The 25826-nt window shown below is 42.7% G+C and overlaps 1 protein-coding gene across 1 annotated transcript in view; it reads left to right on the top strand.

Annotated features, from left to right (window-relative positions):
* The window catches only part of Dyrk4 (dual specificity tyrosine phosphorylation regulated kinase 4), a 49157-nt gene extending 23331 nt beyond the window's left edge, over positions 1-25826 (top strand). Inside the window, exons 8-15 of the mRNA XM_041643767.1 lie at positions 298-438; positions 2413-2551; positions 7249-7330; positions 9564-9736; positions 10903-10963; positions 11871-12000; positions 24714-24892; positions 25597-25826. Coding sequence (XP_041499701.1) covers positions 298-438; positions 2413-2551; positions 7249-7330; positions 9564-9736; positions 10903-10963; positions 11871-12000; positions 24714-24892; positions 25597-25826 — 1135 coding nt within the window. The remainder of the gene's footprint in view (positions 1-297; positions 439-2412; positions 2552-7248; positions 7331-9563; positions 9737-10902; positions 10964-11870; positions 12001-24713; positions 24893-25596) is intronic.

The following is a 25826-nucleotide window of genomic DNA, read 5'->3' as shown; positions in this document are numbered from 1 at the left end:
TGATGGGTAACATAGGACACAGAAACCGGACTGTGTAACTCCAGCTGTTTTCAAAGCCAGTTCTCTCCTCCACTGCTCTTTTCTCATCCTCTCTTTGGCTTTTCTTGTTCCTCTCTTTACCTGTCTGACACCACAAAGGGGTGAGAAGCAGCAAAAATGGAGTTTTGGATGCATTCTGACATCCTAGACATTCTTGGGGTTGTTGGGAGGGACCAAGGACTGTCTACTGCATTGTGACATGATGTGTGTTTTCTGTCCTCATTGCCCACCATCCTGGTCACTCCTCCTTCACCCCAGATTTCACCATCAGGCTCTGGTGGAGCTGAAGATCCTGGAAGCCATCAGAAGGAAGGATAAAGACAATACCCATAATGTGGTCCACATGAAGGACTTCTTCTACTTCCGGAATCACCTCTGTATCACCTTCGAACTCCTGGGGTCAGATGCTTTTTCTTTGTTACATTATAAATGGTTAACTAAGTGACAGAAGAGAAATCAGGGTCAGAACACTAAATATTTTTCTGGATGTGGTACTTAATGACTAGAGTAGACTTAATAGTTCCTCAGAGAGAAAGGAGGTTGAGATGGAAATCTGACTTCTGACCTTGTGCCTGAATAAAAGCTGTCACCTGCTTGCATCCGTACTTCTGCCGGGCTTCCTGGATGCTGAGTATTGGAGTGGGTGACATAGCAACAGCCCTTGCTCTCAAGATTGAAACTGAAACATAATGAAAAGGTCATCACTTGGCTTTCATGTTCCCCTGTCCTGGCCTTCCAATCCTGGTGCAGAGATTAGAACACAGAACCATAGGCAACTAGATACTTAGAGGGAGCCAAGAACTTTGATTTTGAGTAAAGGTAAGAAAGAACAAATTTTTAAAAGAAAAAGACCGGGACCCTGATTTATGTAGATTGGCAGCAAACGACTGACTGGGGTCTGAAAAGACGTGCTCGCGAGAAGGGTGCATGCTTGTTTGATTACCTTTCTCTCGGTGAACACTGATGCATTTGAAGTCAAAGCAGAAGCTCGGAATGCATTGATCCAAGAATGATGAGAGGGAGCGCTCAGTTGTTGTAATTGGAGCAGCGGGGGCTGCGTCCCCAGCACCCCGGCCGCCTGCTAGCTTATGCCCCGAAATAACAACACACAAATTGTATTCATTTAAACACTGCTTGGCCCATTAGCTCTAGCCCTTACAGGCTAATTCTCATATCCCGATCAACCCATCTCTAATAATCTGTGTAGCATCAGTCTTACCGGGAAAGATTCTAGTCTACGTCCATCCTGGGTCTGAGCTTCATGCGTCTGCCCGGGAGAGGGGAGCATGGTCTCTCTGCTCCAGAGAGCAGAGCTGTCGAGTCTGAGCTCACTTCTTCTTCCTCCCAGCATTCTGTTCTGTTTACTCCACCCACCTATGTTTTAACCTATGAGGCCAAGCAGTTTCTTTATTATAATTAACCAATGACCTTCCTCCATCACTCAGTAGCCAGATGTTCCTGGGTCACTGATTTAGTAGCTTGATACTTTCATGACAGTGTCCACTTCAACGAGCGAGTGGACATTCTGGTCACCTTATCTGGTGACTGCAAAACATAGTCTACTCTCCAGTATGCAATGTGGTAGACTAGACAGGATAGACTGCCTCTCTTAGCCATTTAACACCATGCCCAGGTAGGATGTCATTGTATTTTAAAGAGCTATAAGAAACCCAGCTATGTTGGGGAGTTACTCACAATCAAAGGTCGGCGGGGTCTAGAACCAGCTCTCCTATCTGTATTGTACCCCCAAGACTAATGGCTTCCTAAATGTTGCTATAGACAGATAATGTCAGAAATGAAAGAGGGGGCGGAAATGGCCAGGTATTGACACATACTCTTTCCTTCCTGTCCTCATATTAAAGTCTGCAGAGAAGACAAAAGTCATCCGCTCACAAATGTGTGTTTCTTTTAAAAATGCTCAGCATTCATTTCCAAACCTTGCAAGTCAGCAAATTTCATACAATGCAGCACGGCTTTCTGGAATGTCACAGCCTTTCCTGCACTCTAGAGAACTGAGGATGGTGTGGAAAGCGTCAGTTTTCATTCTTGCAGGACCAGAGTGAAGGGGCTAAGTAGCCACACTAACCTTTGGTAGAGTTGGGGCTCCCTGGTTTGTCTGAGCTTCCACTGGCTCCTCAATTCCCATACATGACATGATGTTGAAGTACACATGCTGGGGCAGGTGTGGTTGCTTTGTCAATGGCTCCCTGGTTCTTACCCAAGAGCTGGAGGAACTGTTGTGCAGCCTTGCCTCCTGGTTTATGATGTTTGGTATTAGAGGGAACCCTGTGACACAGGTATACATGTGTGTCCAAGCAGAGCATGATGTCTGACAGCCATATACATCACTCTCCCTCTCTCTCTCTTTCTCAGAATCAACTTGTACGAGTTGATGAAGAACAATAGCTTTCAAGGCTTCAGTCTGTCCATAGTCCGGCGCTTCACCCTTTCTGTTCTGAAGTGCTTACAAATGCTTTATGTAGAGAAAATCATCCACTGTGATCTCAAACCGGTGAGTACGAACTGGCCAGCTGGTGGGGCTGGCTGCCATCACTGGTTTCCAGGATGGGGGTGAGGCGGTGGTCATTAAGAGACGGTGATAGAGTGAGGACTAAAGCATAAATACTGGCAAGAATGATGTACTGAGGTAGCTAGAACAGGAACACCTGAGGGCTTTCCCACAGAAGTGGGGGCATAGCTGGTGTCTTGAGCATCAAGACATACTATAGGAAGTCCCAGGAGTCTGGATTTTCTCCTTTGGTACTTTTGATTGCCAGTTACTGCAGTCTTTAAGAGTGTTCTTGGGAGCTCAGCCCAAGTGCTCCACTGCAGGTCTCTGCCTCTGTTTCCATCCCTTGATGGAAGAAGGTTCTATGGTGATATTAAAGATATTCATCAATGTGACTACAGGGCAAGGCCAGTTAGGGCCCCTCTCCTCTATTGCTTAAGCTCTTAGCTGGGATTATCTTTGTGGATTCCTGGGAATTTCTCTAGTGCCAGGTTTCTTGCTAGCCCCATAATGGCTCCCTCAATCAAAATACCTCTTTCCTTGTTCTCATCTCTGTCCTTCCTCCATCTTGTCTATCCTGTTCCCTCAAGTTCTCCTCCCTCCTTCCCTTCTTTCCTTTTCTTCCCTTCCCATACTCCCTTCTCCCCTAAACTCCATGCTCCCAATTTTGTCAGGCGATCTTATATTTCCTCTTTCCAGGTGGATCTATGGATGTTTTCCTTAGGGTTCACCTTGTGACTTAGCTTCTCTAGGATCATGGACTATAGGCTTGTTATTCTTTGTTTTACAGCTAGTATCCACTTATGAGTGAGTACATACCATGCTCATCTTTCTGGGTCTGGGTTACCTCACTCAGGATGGTGTTTTCTAGTTCCATCCATTTGCATGAGAATTTCAAGATGTCACTGTTTTTTCTGCTGAATAGTACTCCATTGTGTTAATGTACCACATTTTTTTTAATCCATTCTTTGGTTGAGAGACATCTAAGTTTTTTCCAGGTTCTGGCTATTACAAATAATGTTGCTATGAATATAGATGAACAAATGTTCTTGCAGTATGATGGAGCACCCTTTGAGTATATGCCCAAGAGTGGTATTGCTGGGTCCTGAGGTAGGTTGATTCCCAATTTTCTGAGAAACCGCCATACTGATTTCTAGAGAGGTTGTACAAGATTGCATTCCCACCAGCAATGGATGAGTGTTCCCCCCTTACTTCACATCCTCTCCAGCATAAGCTATCATTGATGTTTTTGATCTTAGTCATTCTGACTGGTGTAAGATGGTATCTCAGAGTCATTTTGATTTGCATTTTCCTGATGGCTAAGGATATTGGGCATTTCCTTAAGTGTCTTTAGGTCATTTGAGATTCTTCTTTTGATAATTCTCTGTTTAGTTCTGTACCCCATTTTTAAAATTGGATTATTTGGAATTTTGATGTCTAATTTCTTGAGCTTTTAAAATATATTTTGGAGATCAGTGTTCTGTCTGATGTGGGGTTGGTGAAGATCTTTTCCCATTCAGTAGGCTGCCTTTTTGTCTTATTGACTGTGTCCTTTGCTTTACAGAAGCTTCTCAGTTTCAGGAGGTCCCATTTATTTATTTATTGTTGCTCTCAGTGTCTGTGCTACTGGTGTTATATTTAGGAAGTGGTTTCCTGTGTTCATGCATTGAAGGCTACTTTCCACTTTCTCTTCTATCAGGTTCAGTATGGTTGGATTTATATTGAGGTCTTGAATCCATTTGGACTTGAGTTTTGTGCATGGGGATAGATATGGATGGAGGAGTAAGAATGTGAGCAAAGAGGTCAGTGGATGGGGACACCCACTGAAACAGTTTACCTGAGCAACTGGGGGCTCACCAGCTGTGATTGGACAGGGAAAGAATCAGCACAGGACCAAATTAGACCTTCTGAATGTGGGTGACAGCTGTATGTCTGGGGCAGACCGCAGGGTTTATCCCTACTGCTTGTACTGGCTTTTTGGGAACCCAGTCTCTTTGGATGGATACCTTGCTCAGCCTAGATATAGTAGGGAGGGCCTTGGACCTTTCCCAAAGCAATGTGCCTCACCCTCTCTGAGGAGTGGATGGGGGTGTGGTGGAGGAATGTGGAGGGAATGGAAGGAGAAGAGTGAGTGGGAACTGGGATTGGTATGTAAAATGAAAAAAAAAGTTTGTTTTCCTTTTTAAAAGAAATTTATTTTTTAAAAAATAGATTATAAAAAAACAAAAAAAAACATTAAAAAAGAGTATTCTTGTCAGTTAGGTGTGGTGGAAGGTCAGAAGTTCAAGATCATCCTCAGCTATATATGGAGTTCAGGACCAGCCTGAGATACATGACATCCTGCCTTAGACTGCCTTTCCCCAATATTTGTTACTGTATATTTATTGAGAGCATTGGAGATTACTCTATAACATGCCTCCACAAACAAAGCCAGTAAAATCTTATTGGGGAGATTCATGCACAGCCATAATGGAAAGACCCACCATGACATGTAATGGTAGCACATCCCTATTGAGAATCATACTTTGCATATTCAAAACTGGTGGACACCTGGCAATGGCACACATGTAGGCAGATGGTCTCCGTTCACTTCTCATTCTTACTGGCATTGTATACATAGCTCTATATCTGTACTGTTCACTTCTTTGGGAAGAGGGTTGGGTTTCATTTTGGGTTTTTTCTTTGTTTGTTGGTTTGTTTTTGAGTCAGAACTCAGGCTGTCCTAAGCACCACATCAAGCTGAGGCTGACCTTGAACTCTTGAGCCTCTTGCTTCTACCTCCCTCAAGTGCTAGGACTACTGGCATGCACCACTGTGCCTGGCTAGGAATTGGTTCCTAGATCTGTGCCACCCACTGGACTACAAGTTCCTCCTGAGGGCAGGGACCACTTCTTTTCACCGTTATGTCCCCAGGACCTGACCCAGGACCTACTGCCAGACATAGAAGACAACAAATGGCTGTGACATGGGTAATGCCTGTCAATGCAGAGCAGTGGTTTGGGACAAGATATGAAGAACTGGTCCATGACCAGCCTAACTCAGAGAGGCCACAGTTTCCAACTTGCCCTCCCTCTCCCCTCTTCATCCCTAAAAATGGTTATTAAAGATTTTTCAAGATAGATATAGTCGTAGCTGGTTGGAGCCTCATAAGGATGGGAATATATTGATTTATCTACCACACCCAGTTCCAAAATTACCTTTCCAGCTCCAAACAGCCCCATAATACCTATGGTGTTTAAATTTGGTGGGGGGAGAGCTGGATTCCACCAAGGAAATCCACAAGTTTTTCACCAGCCAAATTATCAGGGAACAGATTTCTTTGAGACAGGAGTCAAGTGTACTCTGTAAGTTTGTCCCTTTGGGAACTGAAACGCAAACCAGGAGGGTGTTTGGTAGATATGTATTGAAGAGCAGGGGGTTGTTCTTGTGTCTTTAGTGTTTACAGTGCATGAGTTCTGAGTGCCCATAACCTTGTACTCTTCTAAGAGAACCCTCTCCCAGTAAGAAGGGGGAAGGTGTGACTGCCAATCTTCCATTGCTGTGACAAAATATCAATGGAAATCAGCCTCTAAGGAGGAGGATAGGTTTGTTATGGCTGATGGTTTCAATCTGTGGCCAGCTGGCACCATCATTTTTGGAACCGTGGTGATGCTAAACATCATTACAAAGAGTGAAGCTCGTCATTTCATGGTGGCCAGGAAGAAAGAGTGGGGTGGGTGGGGATGGTTCTCAGTATCCTCTTTACTGCCAGCCCCCACTAACTTACTCTCACTAGACCCCACCTCCTAAAGTCCCTGCCACCTCCCCATAGTGCTGCAGGTGAACAAATTTGCAGCACACAGGCTGGTGGGGATATATAAGATGCAAAGCACAGCCTAGGACTGGCTTCATCTAGTGATAGAGCCTCTTCATTGAGCTGGAGACACAAGAAGTTCTTCATCTTTTAAGACTTCTGCTATCTATCCTCTCTGGGTTAACACACATTCTTCTGCAAAGCAAGAGGCTTCAGACTCACTCTGCTGTGACCTATGTGCATGTCAGCCCAGTAAGCAATCATCTCACAGGGAGACCCTTGAGACATAGTTAGGACCTTACTCTTCTAGCCTTAAATAGCAGTTTCTTGTTGAGACAAGAGACCAGAGCTCTGCCTTGATCCATGACTTGACGACACACCTGGCCCCTGAAATTCAGTATGAGAGCCACACAGCCCCATCAAATTCTTGTATCTGTCTCTCTGTCTGTCTATCATCCATCTATCTGTTACCTATTTGCCTATGAACTTATTAGTTCTATATTATCATAGCAGAGTGTTAATGACAGCATTTCTCATAAACATTACACATATTCAGCCAATGACATTTGTAAGGCCTTATGCCTTAGCAAACAACCAGGTGCCAGAGAATACGTAAATAAACTGATATTGTCAGGAGCTTTTGCACAACCAGGGAGGGGAGAGACAAAATATACACAAATGAGGGAATACAAAGCAGTGAAGACTGGGTCCAAATCACATACTGACCATACGTCAATGGGGAGTCCCAGGAGGGAAGACAACGGGCAGTGGAAAAGATGTGGGAGAGGACCTTAGAGGTGGCTGTATTTGAACGGGACTGTCCTTGTTCAGGAGTGACATATAGGTAAGGAGGGGGCCTAGGTAACATTAATTTAAATAAACGTAACATGTATCTTCTTTTCTCCAGGAAAATATCGTACTATACCAGCGGGGCCAGGTCACTGTTAAAGTTATTGACTTTGGATCAAGCTGTTATGAACACCAGAAAGGTAGGCCCTTTGCCAGGCTTTCTGTCTAAGCTCTACTATTATATGTGCTCTCTATTTGCACGCCAGGTTACCTGGGTGCCAGCCTGGGTTCAGCCATCACAACTGCCAGCATACACTTGAGTCAGGTGTTTCACATCTCCAAGTCCAAGTTTTTCATGTATAAAAGGAGAGAGTTGTGTCCAAAGAGCATACGGACTCTCTGAAGTCCTCATAGTCCGTGGCTATGGAATGACCCATGAGCACCGTGGTCCCCAAACAGACTTAGATGTGCTTAGCATCGCTCCAGGGCTTGGAACACAGCAGTCCCCAGGTGCTCGCCTTAACGTGCATCAGATAAAAATTTCTGGTGCATATTCAAGAGGTTGCACTTTAGGAACCAGTCACTCTACAGTTTCGACTCCACCGGACCTTTTCAATCTAGAGCCTAGAAGGTAACCCTGGAGCATATTCCTACAATCTTCACCGGACGTAACCGGATTTATCTGCCTCTTTGCCTTTTGTAAGTCAGATCTAGAGAACATGTCCCTTCTATATGTCACTCATTAGTCTAGGCACAAAAAGACAGAACCAAAAAAAAAAAACACCCAATATTGTCTCATAAAAGTGAGATAGGATCTGGCTATGTAGTCCAAGCTGCCTGGGAAACAGAGGTCCTTCTGCTTCTGCCTCTCAGATGCTAGGAGCACAGATATGTGCCACCAAACCCACCTAAATGTTAAAATGCCTTGTGTAAGATAGGGGCTGTAGTTCAGTTGGTAGAATGATGGCCTATTTATACCTAGGAATTGGTGGGTCTAATCCAAGCACCAAATAAACCAGGCGTGGTGACACACAACTGAAATTCTAGCAGTGGGGAGGGAGAGGCAGGAGGGTGGGAAGTTCTAGGTCAGCAGGTCTCAGCCTAGGAATTGTGACTCCTTTGGCAAGCCTCTATCTCCAAAATGTTTACATCACGATTCATAACAGTGGCAAAATTAGTTACAGAGTAGCAACGAAAATAATTTTATGAATTTTATGGTTAGGGGGTCACCACATATGAGGAACTGTATTAAAGGGTTGCAGCATTAGGAAGGTTGACAACCACTGTTCTAGGTAATATTCGATGCTACATTGTGAGTTTGGGGCCAGCCTGGGCTACATAAGACCTTGTTTACAAATAAACACAAGCCAAACAAAGTGAAAATATGTGTTTATAAGTGCTGGCAAATCAGTTTTACAAGCAAGTAGGGTAGAATAATTTATTTTTGAATAATGAAATCTTGATGTTGAGGAATTAGTTCATCTTCACTTGACCAGTTTAACAACAGGGATGTACAGTTTACAAGACCACTGCCTTGCTCTGCGCCTGCCCAATAATCAGAAATCATGATCATGTGCAAACACCAAAAGTTCCATCTTTCTGCCTCCAAGCCTCTCCCCTATAACATCCAGGGTTCCTGCAGCGTCGTTGCCTGTGTGTCCTCCACTGCTGAGCTTTGCCGAGTCTTTATCTCTGTGCTTCATGTCACATGAGTCATACATAACGTATCAATTCAACCTAAATTATGATCTAAAAAACCCTAAACAAACAGGGTCTCAATATGTCGCCCAGGCTGGCCTGGAACTCACAATTCTTGTCTCAGCCTTGTGAGCCTATGGGCCATCTGACCTGGCTCTAAATTTAAATGATGAGTTTTGTAGGTTTGCTTTCCAACTGTGACTTGGTTACTTCCACAGCAAATAATAGGAATGCTCTCAGAAAATGTCCACCCATTGAGCACTTAGTTTGTATTAGCTTTAACGGTTTCTTTTGCTGTTACTGGTTTTAAAATTTTATTTTTGACACAGGGTCTTTCCATGTAGCCCAGAATAGCTTTGAACTAAACAAGTAGCCCAGGCTAGCCTTGAACTTTCATCCATCTGCCTTAATCTCCTGAATGCTAAGAATAAATGTGTGTGGTACCATACACACCATGGCAGGTTTGTTTGTGTGTGGTTGGTGGGGGAGGGGTTGATGTTTAGTTTTATTTTTAAAAGAGTTAATTTAAATTTTCTTCCTTGGAATTTACTCCTTTGGAGTTCCTTATCAATAAGATGGGGATAACAATCAGCTTCTGGGAGGTTTCATCTATTGGTAGATAATGGAAGAAGCCCACAGAGGGGGGGCCTTTATGAGGGCGGTGCCCTAAATTAGCCACCACAGAGGCATCTGGAGAGAGCTTTGTGGTGAGGTTTCTCTCCCTTTGCACCACAGTGTATACGTACATCCAAAGCCGTTTCTACCGATCCCCCGAGGTGATTCTGGGCCACCCCTACAACATGGCCATTGATATGTGGAGCCTGGGCTGCATCATGGCGGAGCTATACACCGGATACCCACTGTTCCCTGGGGAGAATGAGGTCGAGCAGCTGGCTTGCATCATGGAGGTGAGAGGAGGGTCAGCCATCAGCATAGATGATGTCCGGGGATAAGGTCCATTCTCAGACACTGGGCTTCATCAGACCCAGCAAGGGCAGTGCCCTGCACACTTCCCGTACTTCTGAACGTAGTTTTGAAACGATGTACCTCTTGTATTTGGCTGAGCCGAGAGCTAACTTTTTCATCATGTTTTAAACAGTTGCCGACGATGCTCTTTCCCTCACTGTAAATACTGACATATTAAAATAAAACAGTGACGCTAGTCTTTCAAATACATCATCATGATGACGATACTAACAGTACTGAAGCCAGTGTGATCTGGTAACCACCCAATCTACCTAAAAATCAAGTGACTGGGTTCTTAAACAACCGCACCTTTCCCCTGCTTTCTTCTTCTTTCTCCTTGAAAAGACAGGGAGGTAAAAATAGCTGCACGCGGCGGTCAAGTGGTAGCTAACTGGTCCAGGAGTTAGTAAACCAGGGTCTAGCCTTGGATTTATCCTTATGGCATGCCACATTCTTTGCTGTGGACTGCTGAAAAGGAGGGTCAGGGCATGTGTTGCTAAGGCTGAATACACTTGAACCGTCCCTGCTTCTAACACATGGGACTCTGGAGTGACCTGTGTTCCCTACTGCTTCAGGACCCACTCTGCTTCCTTTGGACCTCTGAAGGGCTGCAGAACCAGAGGGCGGGGTTATGCCTACGCTGTGTCTGCCAACCAGGGCAGAGGGTACTCTTTGCCTCATACGCATGCAAGTTTCAGAAAAACCAGTGACCAGTCAGCACTAAATTTTCTTCCCAAGAATGTTCTTTTGTTGTCTCAGGATCCAGGACTGATCTATTCCCCCCGCTCCCAACCCAGTTCTTCACACTGGGAGAAGGCATTGCTCATTCACTGTGGTCTGCATGGAACTGACAAGGGACGTGGGTGCTACCAGTGTCTTACGTGTTTAGCGTGGTCAGTGTTCATTTGTAGGCTGCTGAGGCAGCCTGGAGTAGGAATTGCAAGACTTAGTCCCTGGGTCTGCTCTGCCACCGATGCAATGTTGTTACTTAAATCTTTTGAGCCTTAAATGTAAAAGACAAAGCTTGGCCAAAGTCCAACCTAGATCTTGACAGCCTTTGAATTTGTGACTCCACAATAGTGACACAGGCACACTGTACTTGTTGAAGGTGCTGGGCCTGCCACCTGCCCACCTCCTCCAGACGGCCTCCAGGAGACAGATATTCTTTGGTAAGTTCCATGATCTCTTTGTCCCATTGTGTCTGGTGAGGTGTCACTGGACTTGAAGACACCTACCAGTCCCTAGGCAAACAGACAGACAAATACTTTTCTTCTCCCATATGGAAGGGTGATGAGGAGCTGAAGAGAAGCTAAGTGGTACCCAGTAGGATGACAGATAGTGTCTCACAGTGAAAGGGGATCCTAACAGTACAATACCAGGAGCGTGGAAGACCCTATTCCTCAGATCTATCAGCTAGTAACTGCATCCACAAAATATTAAAAGATACGCCCTCCTAGAGGTGTTCCGCAAACATTTTCTTGCTATTCAGTGTGCCGAAAAATCAGGGCAGAAATTTCTGGCATAGTGGAAAATTCTACTGTTATAGTCTATTGTTAATGGAGAATTATTATTGTTATCATTATTGTTATTAGGTTTGTGTGTGCAGGGGTGGGGTGTGTTTGCGTGGGTACATGTGTTCTGCACCATGAATGGCCTCATTTTTACTTTATTAGGATAGTGATGAAAGAGCAAGGGCATAGATAACCCAAGAAGATATAACCTCCTTTTGCCATTTGAAATTGATTTTTATTCATTAGCACCCCCCAGTGGCAGCAATTGAAACTATTTTCTCGATGTGGGAAGGGGCTCAGAGAGAGCATACAGGATAGTAGGAAACCTTGCATTTGGCATGAGTTGTATTTACTAGATGAGATATGTGGACTTTTTCAATCTAGCTGAGACTGTTGGATGTGTTTGTATGCATGGTGGAGAAGGGTGGAGAGGGACAGGCATGCCAGACAGGGGACAAGAGCTGCAGGGAGGCCGCCAAGAGGTGGCATGATTGAGTGGTCAGCTGTGAAGTGCTGGGTGGATATTTACACCTGGAACTAAATACAGAATGTTGTTTCTTTGAAGATTCCAAAGGTCTTCCCAAAAATATAACCAACAACAGGGGAGAGAAAAGATACCCAGACTCCAAGGATCTCAAGATGGTGCTGAAAACCTACGACTCCAGCTTCCTAGACTTTCTCAGAAGGTGTTTGGTGTGAGTTTGTCTGGGTGTTTTTGCCTGCGGGTTTCCTAACTGTTAAGTACTATGCTTTCCTATGTTTGCCAATGCACGTCTAAGGCAGGGGGATAGGTGGAAGAGTCAGGCACTCTTCTGTTCTCAGGGTAGAGCTTTGAAGTCTTCAAGTGATTTAATGTGTATCTGGTCTGCCTACAGTCTATGCTCGGAAGTTCAGCCATTTTCTCTGGAAAATGTGTGTGTAGAGATTGTCACTATCATAGTCTCAAACTGCCTGACAGAGATTGTAAGTCCTACTGTCTGGCACTTCATGAGCTGAAGCCAGCTCTTCAGTAGGTCTGTTGTATTGTAAGCAAAGCTATGCAGCATACACGGGCTCTGGGAACGGCTGTATTTAGCGTCCAGACCTCCACATACCGGGCAGTTAGGGGTAGGGTGAGCTGCGGACTGCCGCACACAGTTGTTTACTCAGACTGAGAAATCAAGTTCTGCACTTGAGTCACACCCTCATGAACAAGGAGGGGCCATGATGCAGGCAGTCCTGTTCCAGCACTATGGTGTTCGGCAGAGCTTGGCCACGGCTACTGCTTAAGAGACTTGCCAGACAGTCTCTGCTGAGTCTAAGTAGCTTGGCCATGTGCCTTTTCAGCAGTCACCACTGCTCTCTGGCCTGTTTCTTATCCTCCGAAATGAAGTATTGCTAAGGTACCTTCCAGCCATCAGCACTACAGCTGTTCGGTGCTTTCAGGAGAGTGTATCTTTACAGTTGCTCTTCTGGAGGGGCAGAGTGACTTTAGCAAAACACTCTGGGCACTTATGGCTTCGAGAACTCAGGCAGCAGTCCAGAGGGCAATCAGCATCGCTAGAAGAACCCTCTCATCCATGGGGGCAGTCATGCTATTTTCCACCTAAAATCAAAGGGAAGGCTCTGGTACCTCATCTCTATTCTCTGTTACTCCAGCTCCAGCTAGGCTATAGAATAAATGTCCTGTAAAAAATGACAGGAGACAGAGACAGGCAGAGCTCTGTGAGTTCAAGGCCAGCCCAGTCTACAAGAGCTAGTTCCAGGACAGGCCTCAAAGCTACAGAGAAACTCTGTTCTCAAAAAAACCAGAGAGAGAAAGAGAGAGAGAGAAAGAGAGAGAGAGAGAAATATCAACTGGATTAGGCGTAGAGGTTACCCAGAACTCTAACCATCTGGAACATAGTAGTCTGGGAGCAAAACAGATTTATTTATTTATTTATTTATTTATTTATTTATTTATTTATGCTCTGAACTCAAAAGGCAGTAATGCTGACAGGGCCTGTTACGCAGCCTGTTACTTTACCAAGGAGCAAAGCTTTGGAATGGCAGACTAGAGGCTCTGAGCCAAAGCCCACAGGGTTAGACGGAGCACGCGAAGCCCTGCCATGCACGCTTGGAGGCTGACGGCAGAAGTTCAGCGGAGGGGAGATAGAGCTCAGCAGCAGTTCATTTCACAGCCGAGAGCTTTGCAACTGATGACTTTGACGAGTCTAGACTGTCCATACTGCCTCCCTGTAGCTGGAAGCTCTGCCCAGCATGATGGACAAGACATGGAAGTGCTCACCATGAGGTGGCCGGATGACAGAACCACGTGTATAGCGAACAGACAGTGGTGACTGTGAAGGCTTGATGCTGGCAGAAGAGCGTGTCTTTATCTGTCGCTCTTCTGGAGAAATGGGTGTTTTCAGAGTTGAAAGGACTAGGACCTAAGAGAAGGGTCAGCTATTTTATCCCGTCTAACGTTAACGGGTAGAATTTAGACTTGGGTGGAAGTTACAGGGAAATAAGCCAGTCTTGGCTCAGTAAGATTGAACATGAAACCCTCTTGAAGATGAGTGTTTCTCAGCCGAGTTAGATGGCAAATGTGCACAAACCCAGCTGCTTGGAGGCTGACACAGGAGCATTACAAGTCTGAGTTCAACCCTGGCTGAGTAAGAGCCTTTTCCAAAATAAGACCGAAAAGCACTAGGGTGACACTCAATGGTAGAGCCATTTACGAGAGTACTCGAGGCCTGGGTTTGCTATCCAGCGTGAAAAAAACAAACAAACCAAAGATACTCGGTTCTGTAAAATGCATTTTTTTTTACTATGTTAGAAATTTCCTTGAATTACAACCCCCATGAAAAGCCTTTTTTTTCTATTTTTTTTCTGTTTATTTATTTATTAAAGATTTCTGTCTCTTCCCCACCACCTCCTCCCATTTCCCCCCTCTCCCCCAATCAAGTTCCCCTCCCTTGTCAGCCCATAGAGCTATCAGGGTTCCCTGCCCAGTGGGAAGTCCAAGGACCACCCACCTCCATCCAGGTCTAGTAAGGTGAGCATCCAAACTGCCTAGGCTCCCACAAAGCCAGTACGTGTAGTAGGATCAAAAACCCACTGCCATTGTTCTTGAGTTCTCAGTAGTCCTCATTGTCCGCTATGTTCAGCGAGTCCAGTTTTATTCCAGGTATTTTCAGATCCAGGTGAGCTGGCCTTGGTGAGTTCGCGATAGAACATCCCCATTGTCTCAATGTGTGGGTACACCCCTCGCAGTCCTGAGTTCCATGCTCGTACTCTCTCCAAATTGGGTCTCTGTCTCTGTCTCCCTTCATTGCCTGATGAAGGTTAATATTCAGGAGGATGCCTATATGTTTTTCTTTGGGCTCTCCTTATTTAGCTTCTCTAGGATCACTAATTATAGGCTCAATGTCCTTTGTTTATGGCTAGAAACCAAATATGAGTGAGTACATCCCATGTTCCTCTTTTTGGGTCTGGCTTACCTCACTCAGGATAGTGTTTTCTATTTCCATCCATTTGTATGCAAAATTCAAGAAGTCCTTGTTTTTTTACTGCTGAGTAGTACTCTAATATGTACACATTCCATACTTTCTTCATCCATTCTTCCATTGAAGGGCATCTAGGTTGTTTCCAGGTTCTGGCTATTACAAACAATGCTGCTATGAACATAGTAGAGCATATACTTTTGTTGTATGATAAGGCCTCTCTTGGGTATATTCCCAAGAGTGGTATTGCTGGGTCCAGGGGTAGGTTGATCCCGAATTTCCTGAGAAACCGAAACACTGCTTTCCAAAGTGGTTGCACAAGTTTGCATTCCCACCAGCAATGGATGAGTGTGCCCCTTTCTCCACAACCTCTCCAGCAAAGGCTATCATTGGTGTTTTTTATTTTAGCCATTCTGACAGGTGTAAGATGGTATCTTAAAGTTGTCTTGATTTGCATTTCCCTGATCGCTAAGGAAGTTGAGCATGACCTTAAGTGTCTTTTGGCCATTTGAACTTCTTCTGTTGAGAATTCTCTGTTCAGCTCAGTGCCCCATTTTATAATTGGGTTAATTAGCATTTTAAAGTCTAGTTTCTTGAGTTCTTTATATATTTTGGAGATCAGACCTTTGTCAGTTGCGGGGTTGGTGAAGATCTTCTCCCAGTCAGTGGGTTGCCTTTGTGTCTTAGTGACAGTGTCCTTTGCTTCTCAGTCTCAGGAGGTCCCATTTATTCAATGAGGCCCTTAATGTCTGTGCTGCTGGGGTTATACGTAGGAAGTGGTCTCCTGTGCCCATGTGTTGTACAGTACTTCCCACTTTCTCTTCTATCAGGTTCAGTGTGTTCAGACTGATATTGAGGTCTTTAATCCATTTGGACTTGAGTTTTGTGCATGGCGATAGATATGGATCTATTTTCATTCTTCTACAGGTTGACATCCAGTTTTGCCAGCACAATTTGTTGAAGATGCTCTCTTTTTTCCATTGTATACTTTTAGCTCCTTTATCGAAAATCAGGTGTTCATATGTTTGTGGGTTAATGTCAGCGTCTTCTATTCGATTCCATTGGTCGACTTCTGAAGGCGTAAGTCATAAACAATGCCACACCAGTTTGGAATTATGATTAATAGGGTGGTATTTATTTAAAGGGGAAAAAACTTACAGATCACCGTCAGCCCTCTGCGCAACCAGGAAGGGAGTCTAGTCGCCGGTGGAGGAGGAAGTGAGGAGAGAGAGGAGAGGGAAGTGGCCGCTTTTTTAAAGGGAGAGAGACCACGTCCCAATGGGCTAGTATCTCAGCGGCGATAGGCTGGAGGAGTGGGAGGACCTCCCGTAACACCTCCCCCTTTTGTTTAAATAAGAGAGTTCTAAACCTACTATGAAATTATATACAATAAGTACAAATATCCTATTCTAACTAGCTTAGGTCTTGTATAATAAATAACTTGGCCAAGTCATGAGAGAAAAGTAACTACATCTATATAGTCTTCAACCCCATCGAAGATCTGAGAAGGGAAATAATGTTACCTGGGTAATTAGGAAGTTCAGTAAAACAACTTCCAAAACATGCAACAAATCACAGAGACAACTAGCTACCTGGGCAATCACCCAAAGTCACGTTAGCAGCGTTGAAGCAGCCAACTTTGGCTAAGGCCTAACATAACTGACATACCATTTTCAAAGGCAAGCAACTTTTCAAAACTATCTTACCCTGTCTTGGCAGGATATGACAGCCCTGTTTTATCCATTGATGCACGCTCTGTATCTTTGTCAGTGGTTGAGGTATGAGCATTTCTTTGCCCCAAGGCCAGTTCTGCCAAAAAGAAAAGCTCCAGGTGGAGTGTCTTTGGTGCTCAACATTCTCTCGGGAATAGAGTGGTGTTGCCAGGAGCAATTATGTCTCACTACCACAAAACTCTGAGTTAGATTAAAGGCCATTTTCTACAGCTCTTTGAAGAAGTTGAAGATTATCTGTCTATACTGAATATAATCTCTATATATCTAAAGAACCTGATTAGTCTAATTATAAATGACAAACTTAGATGACTATTAGTCTATATAATTCTCAATATCTATCTAACTTAAAGACTAAGACAATAAACGACTGTGAAACAAATGAGGACAATGACCTCCAAATATAAACAATGTACAAATATACATTGCAGTAGGTAAATATATATCAATACACAAACATTATATAAGTATCTTAATCAGAGGTAGAAATGTACACTGCAATATGGTAAATATATACAATATATATATCAATACAATATATGTCAATACATAAAAATGTTTTAAACAGAGGTAGAAACATGCATGCATACAATAGTCAATATAATTTAACTTTGTATCAATATACAAGAATCTATACCAATGTATTTGTCTAAAAACAGTAACTCACAATTACAAATCAATTATCCCATCATCCCTCTTTTTTTTTTTCAAAATGATCCCTGAGCTTATAAGATTCCTCCCCTAACCCTCAATCGTATACTAATTATAATCAACCCCTAAATGATGTCCCTAAACCCAAGGGCAAACTTTACTGGGAGAGGGGACGTCGTCCTCTAGAATTACTTCCAGCTGTCATGGGGGCGATGTTCTTTCTGGGGGATCCTGTGAAAGTAAAATGATGGTTAAATTTCAAGATCAATGTCTTTTCAAATTGCCAATAGTCTCTGAGTATTTTGTGCAGGTCTGGCCAGAATGTTGTACAAGATGTGCACCATTTCAGCTAATCAAGTTGGAACTGTCTTGTGCAGCTGGTACCCCAAGCAGGTCTTGTAGTGGCGCTATCAGTATCATGACGTCATATCAACCAGGTGGAATTGTTATTATGGGGCCCCATCTTCTTCCTGGAAACTTCAAATGTCACTTCAGGAAAAACTCATTGTTCATTATGAAAAACTTAAACATTAATCATATAGACATATATATATTCAACGAAAGACATGATAGATATATTCAATGAAAAGTATGATAGATATGAAGAAAAGCAAAGATGTTTTCTAAACTCGTATTTCTTTCTGTCCCACATCATGGCTCTTGACATGAGACAGAAACTCCAGAAACTCTGGGTTTTTCTCTTACTAACAGGCTTGGAATTGGAGAGGGACTGAGCCAGAGTCCAACTTCAAAACCAGCTTTATAAATTTAGAAATATGGTTTAATATTACTTACACAACCCATTCAGTTTTCCTGATATTTCCTATTGGGCAGGTATTTTTCCATCTGTCAGTATCCAAACACCCAGGGTCCCTTGAATTTCTCAAAGATGAGTGTTTTCCTGTGGAGATAAGAACAGAACCCTGCCCCCATTCTATATGTTTTTCTTACCACATGTATGAATATCATTGTGGATGAGTTGTCATTTCTCCTTTCCATGAGGTTTCTCCTCTTCAAATCGAAACTTTATTAATTTTGATGGTATCCACAATTTTTCTTCTCCTGTGGAAACAAGAGCAAAACCCCTTCCCCAACGTAGCACATCTCCTGGCTTCCACTGAGAGATCAGCACATCTTTGAAATAAATCGGTTGGTTTAGTTCAGCAGACTTTTCCATTATCTTTCTGCTGCTGTTGTTCCTTTCTCATTAGCGTTAAGAAAATTCAAGGTTAATAAAGCATTATGTAATCTATTTCTGGGGGTATTTTCAGTCCCTTTCTGTTTGTTCAGCATATCCTTTATAGTACGATTTGATCTTTCTATAACTGCCTGACCTGTAGGATTATTTGGTATACCTGTAATGTGTTTTATATTATAATAATCAAAAAAGCGTTTCATTTTCTTAGATACATATGCTGGACCATTATCTGTCTTTATTTGCGCAGGTATACCCATGATGGCCATAACTTCCAATAAATGTGTGATTACTGAATCAGCCTTTTCTGAGCTCAGGGCAGTAGCCCATTGAAAACCTGAATATGTGTCTATGGTGTGGTGTACATATTTTAATTTACCAAACTCCATAAAGTGGAACACATCCATCTGCCAGATTTCATTTCTCTTAGTGCCCTTTGGGTTACTCCCTGCAGGCAACGGTGTTTGATTATAGAAAGAACAAGTAGGACATCTCTTTATAATGTCCTTAGCTTGTTGCCAAGTAATGGAAAATTCTATCTTTAGGCCTTTACTATTGACATGATGCTTCTTATGAAATTCTGAGGCCTGCAACACACTTCCAATCAATAATTGATCAATCTCAGCGTTGCCTTGGGCTAGAGGACCAGGCAGACCTGTATGGGACCGGATGTGTGTTATGTACATCGGACAAAGCCTGTTCCTGATTATGTCTTGTACCTGGATAAACAATGAAGTCAACTCTGTGTCATCTGGTATAAATTCAGCTGTTTCAATATGCAAGATAACTCTTTCTGCATATTGTGAATCTGTAACTACATTAAGAGGTTCTTTAAAATCCCTTAGCACCATAAGAATGGCATATAATTCTGCCTTCTGAACAGAATTATAAGGGCTTTGTTCCACCTTACTCAATTCATCTGACTTGTAACCTGCTTTCTCTGATTTATTTGCATCAGTATAGAACGTACGGGCTCCAGTTATTAGAGCATCACGTACAATTCTAGGAAGAATCCAAGAAGTTCTTTTTATGAGGTTAAGTCTACCACTTTTGGGATAGTTGCTATTAATTTCTCCCAAAAAATTAGCACAAGCTCTTTGCCACGGTTCATTGTCTTCCCATAACTTTTTTATTTCTTCAGTAGTAAAAGGCACTATAATTTCTGCTGGGTCTATACCTGCTAGTTGACGAATTCTCAGCTTACCTTTTATAATTAATTCAGAGACTTTTTCCACATAAGTTTTAAATTTTTTACTTGGTTTATTAGGTATAAATATCCACTCTAAAATAATATCTTCCCTCTGCATTAGAATCCCTGTAGGAGAAATTCTGGAAGGCAATATGACTAGGATGCAGCTAAGATTTGGTTTCACCCTATCCACATGTGCCTCCTGTAATTTTTCCTCAATCATTGTCAGTTCCTTTTCTGCTTCAGCTGTCAGTTTTCTTGGACTATTCAAATCTTTATCACCATCTAAGGTTTTGTTTAAATGAACTATTAGATCAGGTGTTATCCCAACAGCTGGTCGTAGACTGGAAATGTCTCCTAACAATCTTTGGAAGTCATTAAGAGTCTTTAACCGGTCTCTCCTAATTTGTGCCTTTTGCGTTTTAATTTTCTCTAACCCTATTCTGTAACCTAGGTAATTAATAGAATTTCCTCTTTGAATCTTTTCAGGAGCAATTTGTAATCCCCACCTAGGCAAGACTTTCTTTACTTCTTCAAACATCCTTTCTAAAGTATCTTTATTTGAATCAGATAACAAGATGTCATCCATGTAATGATAAATTATGGACTTGGGGAATTGTTTACGAATTATTTCCAATGGCTTACTTACAAAATATTGGCACAATGTAGGACTATTGAGCATACCCTGTGGGAGGATAGTCCATTGGTATCTCCTATTAGGCTGAGAATTATTATAAGTAGACACTGTGAAGGCAAATTTTTCTATCCTTTTCTTGTAAAGGTATAGTGAAAAAACAATCTTTCAAATCAATAACTATAAGAGGCCATCCTTTTGGTAACAGAGAAGGCAAAGGAATTCCAGATTGTAGTGGGCCCATAGGTTGAATTACTTTGTTGACAGCTCTTAGATCTGTCACCATACTCCATTTACCAGATTTCTTTTTTACAACAAACATAGGAGAATTCCAAGGGCTGGTTGATTCTTCAATGTGGTGAGCATCTAGTTGCTCCTGCACCAGCTGTTCCAATGCCTGTAGTTTATCTTCAGCTAGAGGCCACTGTTTGATCCATATTGGCTTCTCAGTTAGCCATTTTAAAGGTAGGGCTGTTGGTACCTCTAAAGGTTTGGTATTTGCTGTATGTTCTTGTACAGCCTGAATGGCTGGTAACCTTTTTCCATAATACCTTATCATATCCTTCCCAGAATTAAGAGTTCCTGGAACTACAGGAATGTTAATCTGGGTATTCCATTGCTGTAGCAGGTCACGGCCCCATAAATTTATGGCAATATTGGCTATATATGGCCTTAGTCTTCCTATTTGCCCTTTGGGCCCTATGCATTCAACCCATCTTGTGCTTTGTTTTACACGAGATAGGGTTCCAATTCCCAGGATCTGAACATCTACCTCTTGAAGAGGCCAATTCGGATGCCAAGATTCTGGGGTAATGATACTTACATCCACACCTGTGTCTAATAAGCCTTCAATAAAAGTGCCATTTATACAGACTCTTCGCTTTGGTCTTTGATCATTAATAGAAGTCTGCCAAAATATATGTTTACTCTGTCCTACTGGGTTTTTTTTACTCATCCTCCACACGTAATTCATCATTTAGACCAGTATTACTTTTTACAGCAGAAATTGGAGCTTTTAATTTTCTTGGTGAGGCACGTTCTCCACTGTGACTGGGAATGACTGGGCATGACTGGGCCACTGTTGGCTTGGGGGCCTGCGAGAGGCCCCTCAAGGAGTTTCCCGACGGTATCGGATTGCCTTGTTTTTCTGTTGTTGACCTGCATTCATTGGACCAATGTCGGCCTTTACCGCATCTCCTACATATACCTGAAGGCCTAGGTCTCCTATTTTTGTCATTCCCAGAGGAGATAATATTCCTAGAAATTCTGTGCCTGCAATCCCTTTTCAGATGTCCTAATTTACCACAATTAAAACACCTGGCAGTTTGATGTCTCCTCATTGCTGTGGAAATCGCTTCTCCTACCCAAGATTCATCGTCATAGCTAAACGTCTCAACATTCATCGTATGCTGAATCCATTCATCTATAGGTGCTGATCTAGACTTTAAAGGCCTAATTATCTTTTTGCATTCTATGTTTGCATTCTCAAAAGCTAGAGATTCAAGATGTATTCGTCTAGCTTCTGGGTCTGTTACCCCTATGTCCAGAGCCTTAATTAATCTTTGCAAAAAGTCAATAAAGGGTTCTCTCTGTCCCTGCCTAATTCTGGTATATGATTCAACCCTTTTTGCTGGATCTTGTATCCTATTCCAAGCATTTAAAGCTGCTTGGTGACATAGACACAGTACTTCATCATCATAAAGAGCTTGGACCTGTGGGTCAGCATATTCTCCTGCACCAAGAATTTGATCTTGGGAAACCTCCACACCTTTTGCTCTTCCTTGCTGTTCCATATGTTTGGATTCTTCTCTGAAATAATTTCCGAACATCAAGGAAGGTCCATTATCTAAAACTGCAGACACTAACTGATGGAAATCATGGGGAGTAGCTCTAGCATTAGAAGCCCAAGTCCTTATCATTTCCTTTACATATGCATTGTGCAAGCCAAAATTAACAACAGCTTGCTTAATTTCTTCCAGATCATTCATTGCTATTGGCGTTCTAAAACCAAACGTTGGGTGCCAATTGAAGGCGTAAGTCATAAACAATGCCACACCAGTTTGGAATTATGATTAATAGGGTGGTATTTATTTAAAGGGGAAAAAACTTACAGATCACCGTCAGCCCTCTGCGCAACCAGGAAGGGAGTGTAGTCGCCGGCGGAGCAGGAAGTGAAGAGAGAGAGGAGAGGGAAGTGGCTGCTTTTTTTTAAAGGGAGAGAGATCACGCCCCAATGGGCTGGTATCTCAGCGGCGATAGGCTGGAGGAGTGGGAGGACCTCACGTAACAGACTTCTCTGTTTTTATGCCAATACCAACCTGTTTTTAATACTGTAGCTCTGTAATAGAGTTTGAAGTCAGAGATGGTAATGCCTGCAGATGATCCTTTATTGTATAACATTGTTTTGGCTATCCTGGGTTTTTTGTTTTTCCATATAAAGTTGATTATTGTCTTCTCCAGATCTGTGAAGAATTTTGATGGGAGTTTGATGGGGATTGCATTGAATCTATAGATTGCTTTTGGTAGAATTGCCATTTTTACTATGTTGATCCAGCCAATCCAAGAGCAGGGGAGATCCTTCCATTTTCTGGTGTCCACTTCAATTTCTTTCTTCAAAGACTTAAAGTTCTTGTCATATAGATCTTTCACTTCCTTGGTCAGAGTTACCCCAAGATATTTTATGTTATTTGTGGCTATCGTGAAAGGTGATGCTTCTCTGATTTCCCTCTCTGTTTCCTTATCCTTAGTGTATAGGAAGGCCACTGATTTTTTGGAGTTGATCTTGTATCCTGCCACATTACTAAAGGTGTTTATCAGCTGTAGGAGTTCTTTGGTAGAGTTTTTGGGGTCGCTTATGTATACTATCATATCATCTGCAAATAACGAAAGTTTAACTTCTTCCTTTCCAATACGAGTCCCCTTATGTTGTCTTATTGCTATTGCTAGAACTTCAAGTACTATATTGAAGAGGTATGGAGAGAGTTGACATCCTTATCGTGTTCCTGATTTTAGTGGGATGGCTTTGAGTTTTTCTCCGTTTAATTTAATGTTAGCTGTTGGCTTGCTGTAAATAGCTTTTATTATATTTAGGTATGACCCTTGTATCCCTAGTCTCTCCAAGACCTTTATCATAAAGGGGTGTTGAATTTTGTCGAATGCTTTTTCAGCATCTAATGAAATGATCATGTTTTTTTCTTTCAGTTTATTTATATGGTGGATTACATTGATAGATTTGCATATGTTGAACCAGCCCTGCATCTCTGGGATGAAGCCTACTTGATCATAATGGATAATTTTTCTAATGCGTTCTTGGATTTGGTTTGCCAGTATTTTGTTGAGGATTTTTGTGTCGATATTCATGAGTGAGATTGGCCTGTAATTCTCTTTCTTGGTTCAGTCTTTGTGCGGTTTTGGTATCAGAGTGACTGTAGCTTCATAAAAGGAATTTGGCAATGACTCTTCTGTTTCTATATTGTGAAATACATTAAGGAGTATAGGTATTAGCTCTTCTTGGAAGTTCTGGTAGAATTCTGCAATGAAACCATCTGGTCCTGGGCTTTTTTTGGAAGGGAGATTTTTGATAACCGTTTGTAATTCTTTGCGACTAACAGGTCTATTTAGATCATTCACCTGGTCTTGGTTTAGCTTTGGTATATGGTACTTATCTAAAAAAAAATATTCATTTCTTTCGTATTTTCCAGTTTTGTGGCATTACAGGCTTTTGTAGTAAGATTTAATGATTTTCTGAATTTCCTCTGTGTCTGTGGTTATGTCCCCCTTTTCATTTCTGATCTTATTTATTTGCGTGTTCTCTCTCTGTTGTTTAATTAGTTTGGATAGGGGTTTGTCAATCTTGTTGATTTTCTCCAAGAACCAACTTTTTGTTTCATTGATTCTTTGGACTGTCTTTTTTTTTTTTTTTTTTGATACAGTATCTCATGTAACACAGGCTACCCACAAATTCAGTACATACTCGAGGCTGGACTTGAACTTCTGATCCTCTTGCCTCCACCATCTCCCTCCCCCTGAACTGGGATTAGGCATGCACCATCAGGCCCTGCCCCTGTATGAATCTGATATTCTACAAGTTTCTCCCTTATCTTTGGAGTCCCAGATCCCACGGTCTGAGAAGTATGCATCTCGTTTCCATCTTAACTTGCCAAATCCTACATTTCATTGGCTAGGATTCTTTAATATTCCTTTGTTTGTTTCAGTTCTGGAGACCAATACTCAGGGGTTTGCACACAGGCACTCAACCGCTGAGCTACATCCCCAGACCAAACAATATTTCCTGCAAGAGAATTTCTAGGGATCCTAGACAATTTGGTATTAATTTAGTATTATATAATAATGATAATTCACCTTTTCTTTAAAAAATATCAAGTTGTTTGCAGCCATTTTACAATTATGTCATCACCTCTGCTCTGCTGTTATCTCTGAGATACAATACAGATAAAATGGAAAACATCTTGATTAGGTTTACAAAATATTTTACAATGGAAAGTCAACAGTAACCAACTCATGTTGGGCTGTCTTGGTGTTCAGATGGGAGCCTTCTATGCGCATGACCCCTGACCAAGCCCTCAAGCATGCCTGGATTCACGAGCCACGGAAACTCAAAACGCGGCCCAGGCCACAGATCCTAAGGAAGTCCAGTTTATGTACGTCTTCTGAGATAAGCAAGGACAAGGCGGAAGAGCATCACTCCAGCAAAAGCAAAACAGGTACAGTCTCAGGAGCCAGGCAGGGGTCAAGCCAGCCCTGATGTCTTCATGGGATGTGGGCTAATTCAGCCCTCACCACACCATCATGAGTTTACCATTTCTTGTTTTTGTGTTTCCTCTTTCGGGAGACCTTGTTGTAGCTGGATTCCTCTGTTTGGCCTCTTGCCATCAGGATTTTCCACTTTTCAATGTTCGATTCCCCTTCTCCTTCCTTGTTCTTTCATTATGCTTACCCCTTGTGTCCTATGACCATCTTTTATGTTCTTTTAAAGAAATATTTTATTTTGGTGAGTGTGTGTGCTGGAACCTTGCATGTGGAGGATGGGAATGGAGCTCTGGTCCTCTGGCAGAACAGCAAGTGCTTTTGACTGCTATGTTATCTCCAGCCCCCTTTACAGCACTGTAATGACATATATTGGCATAAGACAAATTTTTCTGTGCAGTGTAGCCTAGTAAGACAGATCGCTGGACTCAAGTGGGATAAAATTCGGCTTCTGCAGTACCAGGTGTGGCTCTTGGGCAATTTACCTCTCCTTAAAAGACAACAGTGCTTATTCTGTGGGGTTTAGGAGAGGATCTCATGGATCAGCACAAGAGCTCAGAATAATGCTGCTCACCGAATGTTCAGTTCTCACAACTGTCGTAAAGCCTAACGCACAGCGGCTAGTATTTGAAGGGTTCTCTTCGTCCCTTCCTTCCTGCAGATGAGACCACCAAAGAAACCACAGACAAACTAAAAGACGACACTGAGAAGCCCGGTCAGAATTCAGGCAAACAGCAGAGCTCTCTCCAGCACACGGCTGACACAGTCCAGCTGCCTTATCTAGCAGAAACTTCTGGTAAGCCAGAGACTGTTGCTGGGCCAGAGGTGTCTGCAGAACAACAGTGCACCTCCTCCCCCAAGAGCACGAACATTTTACCACCCATCATGTGA

This window comes from Microtus oregoni, unplaced genomic scaffold, assembly GCF_018167655.1.
Source record: "Microtus oregoni isolate MIOR12 unplaced genomic scaffold, Mior012 000002F_ref0000024, whole genome shotgun sequence".
Taxonomy (NCBI): Eukaryota; Metazoa; Chordata; class Mammalia; order Rodentia; family Cricetidae; genus Microtus; species Microtus oregoni.
This window is presented reverse-complemented; position numbering and strand designations above follow the sequence as displayed.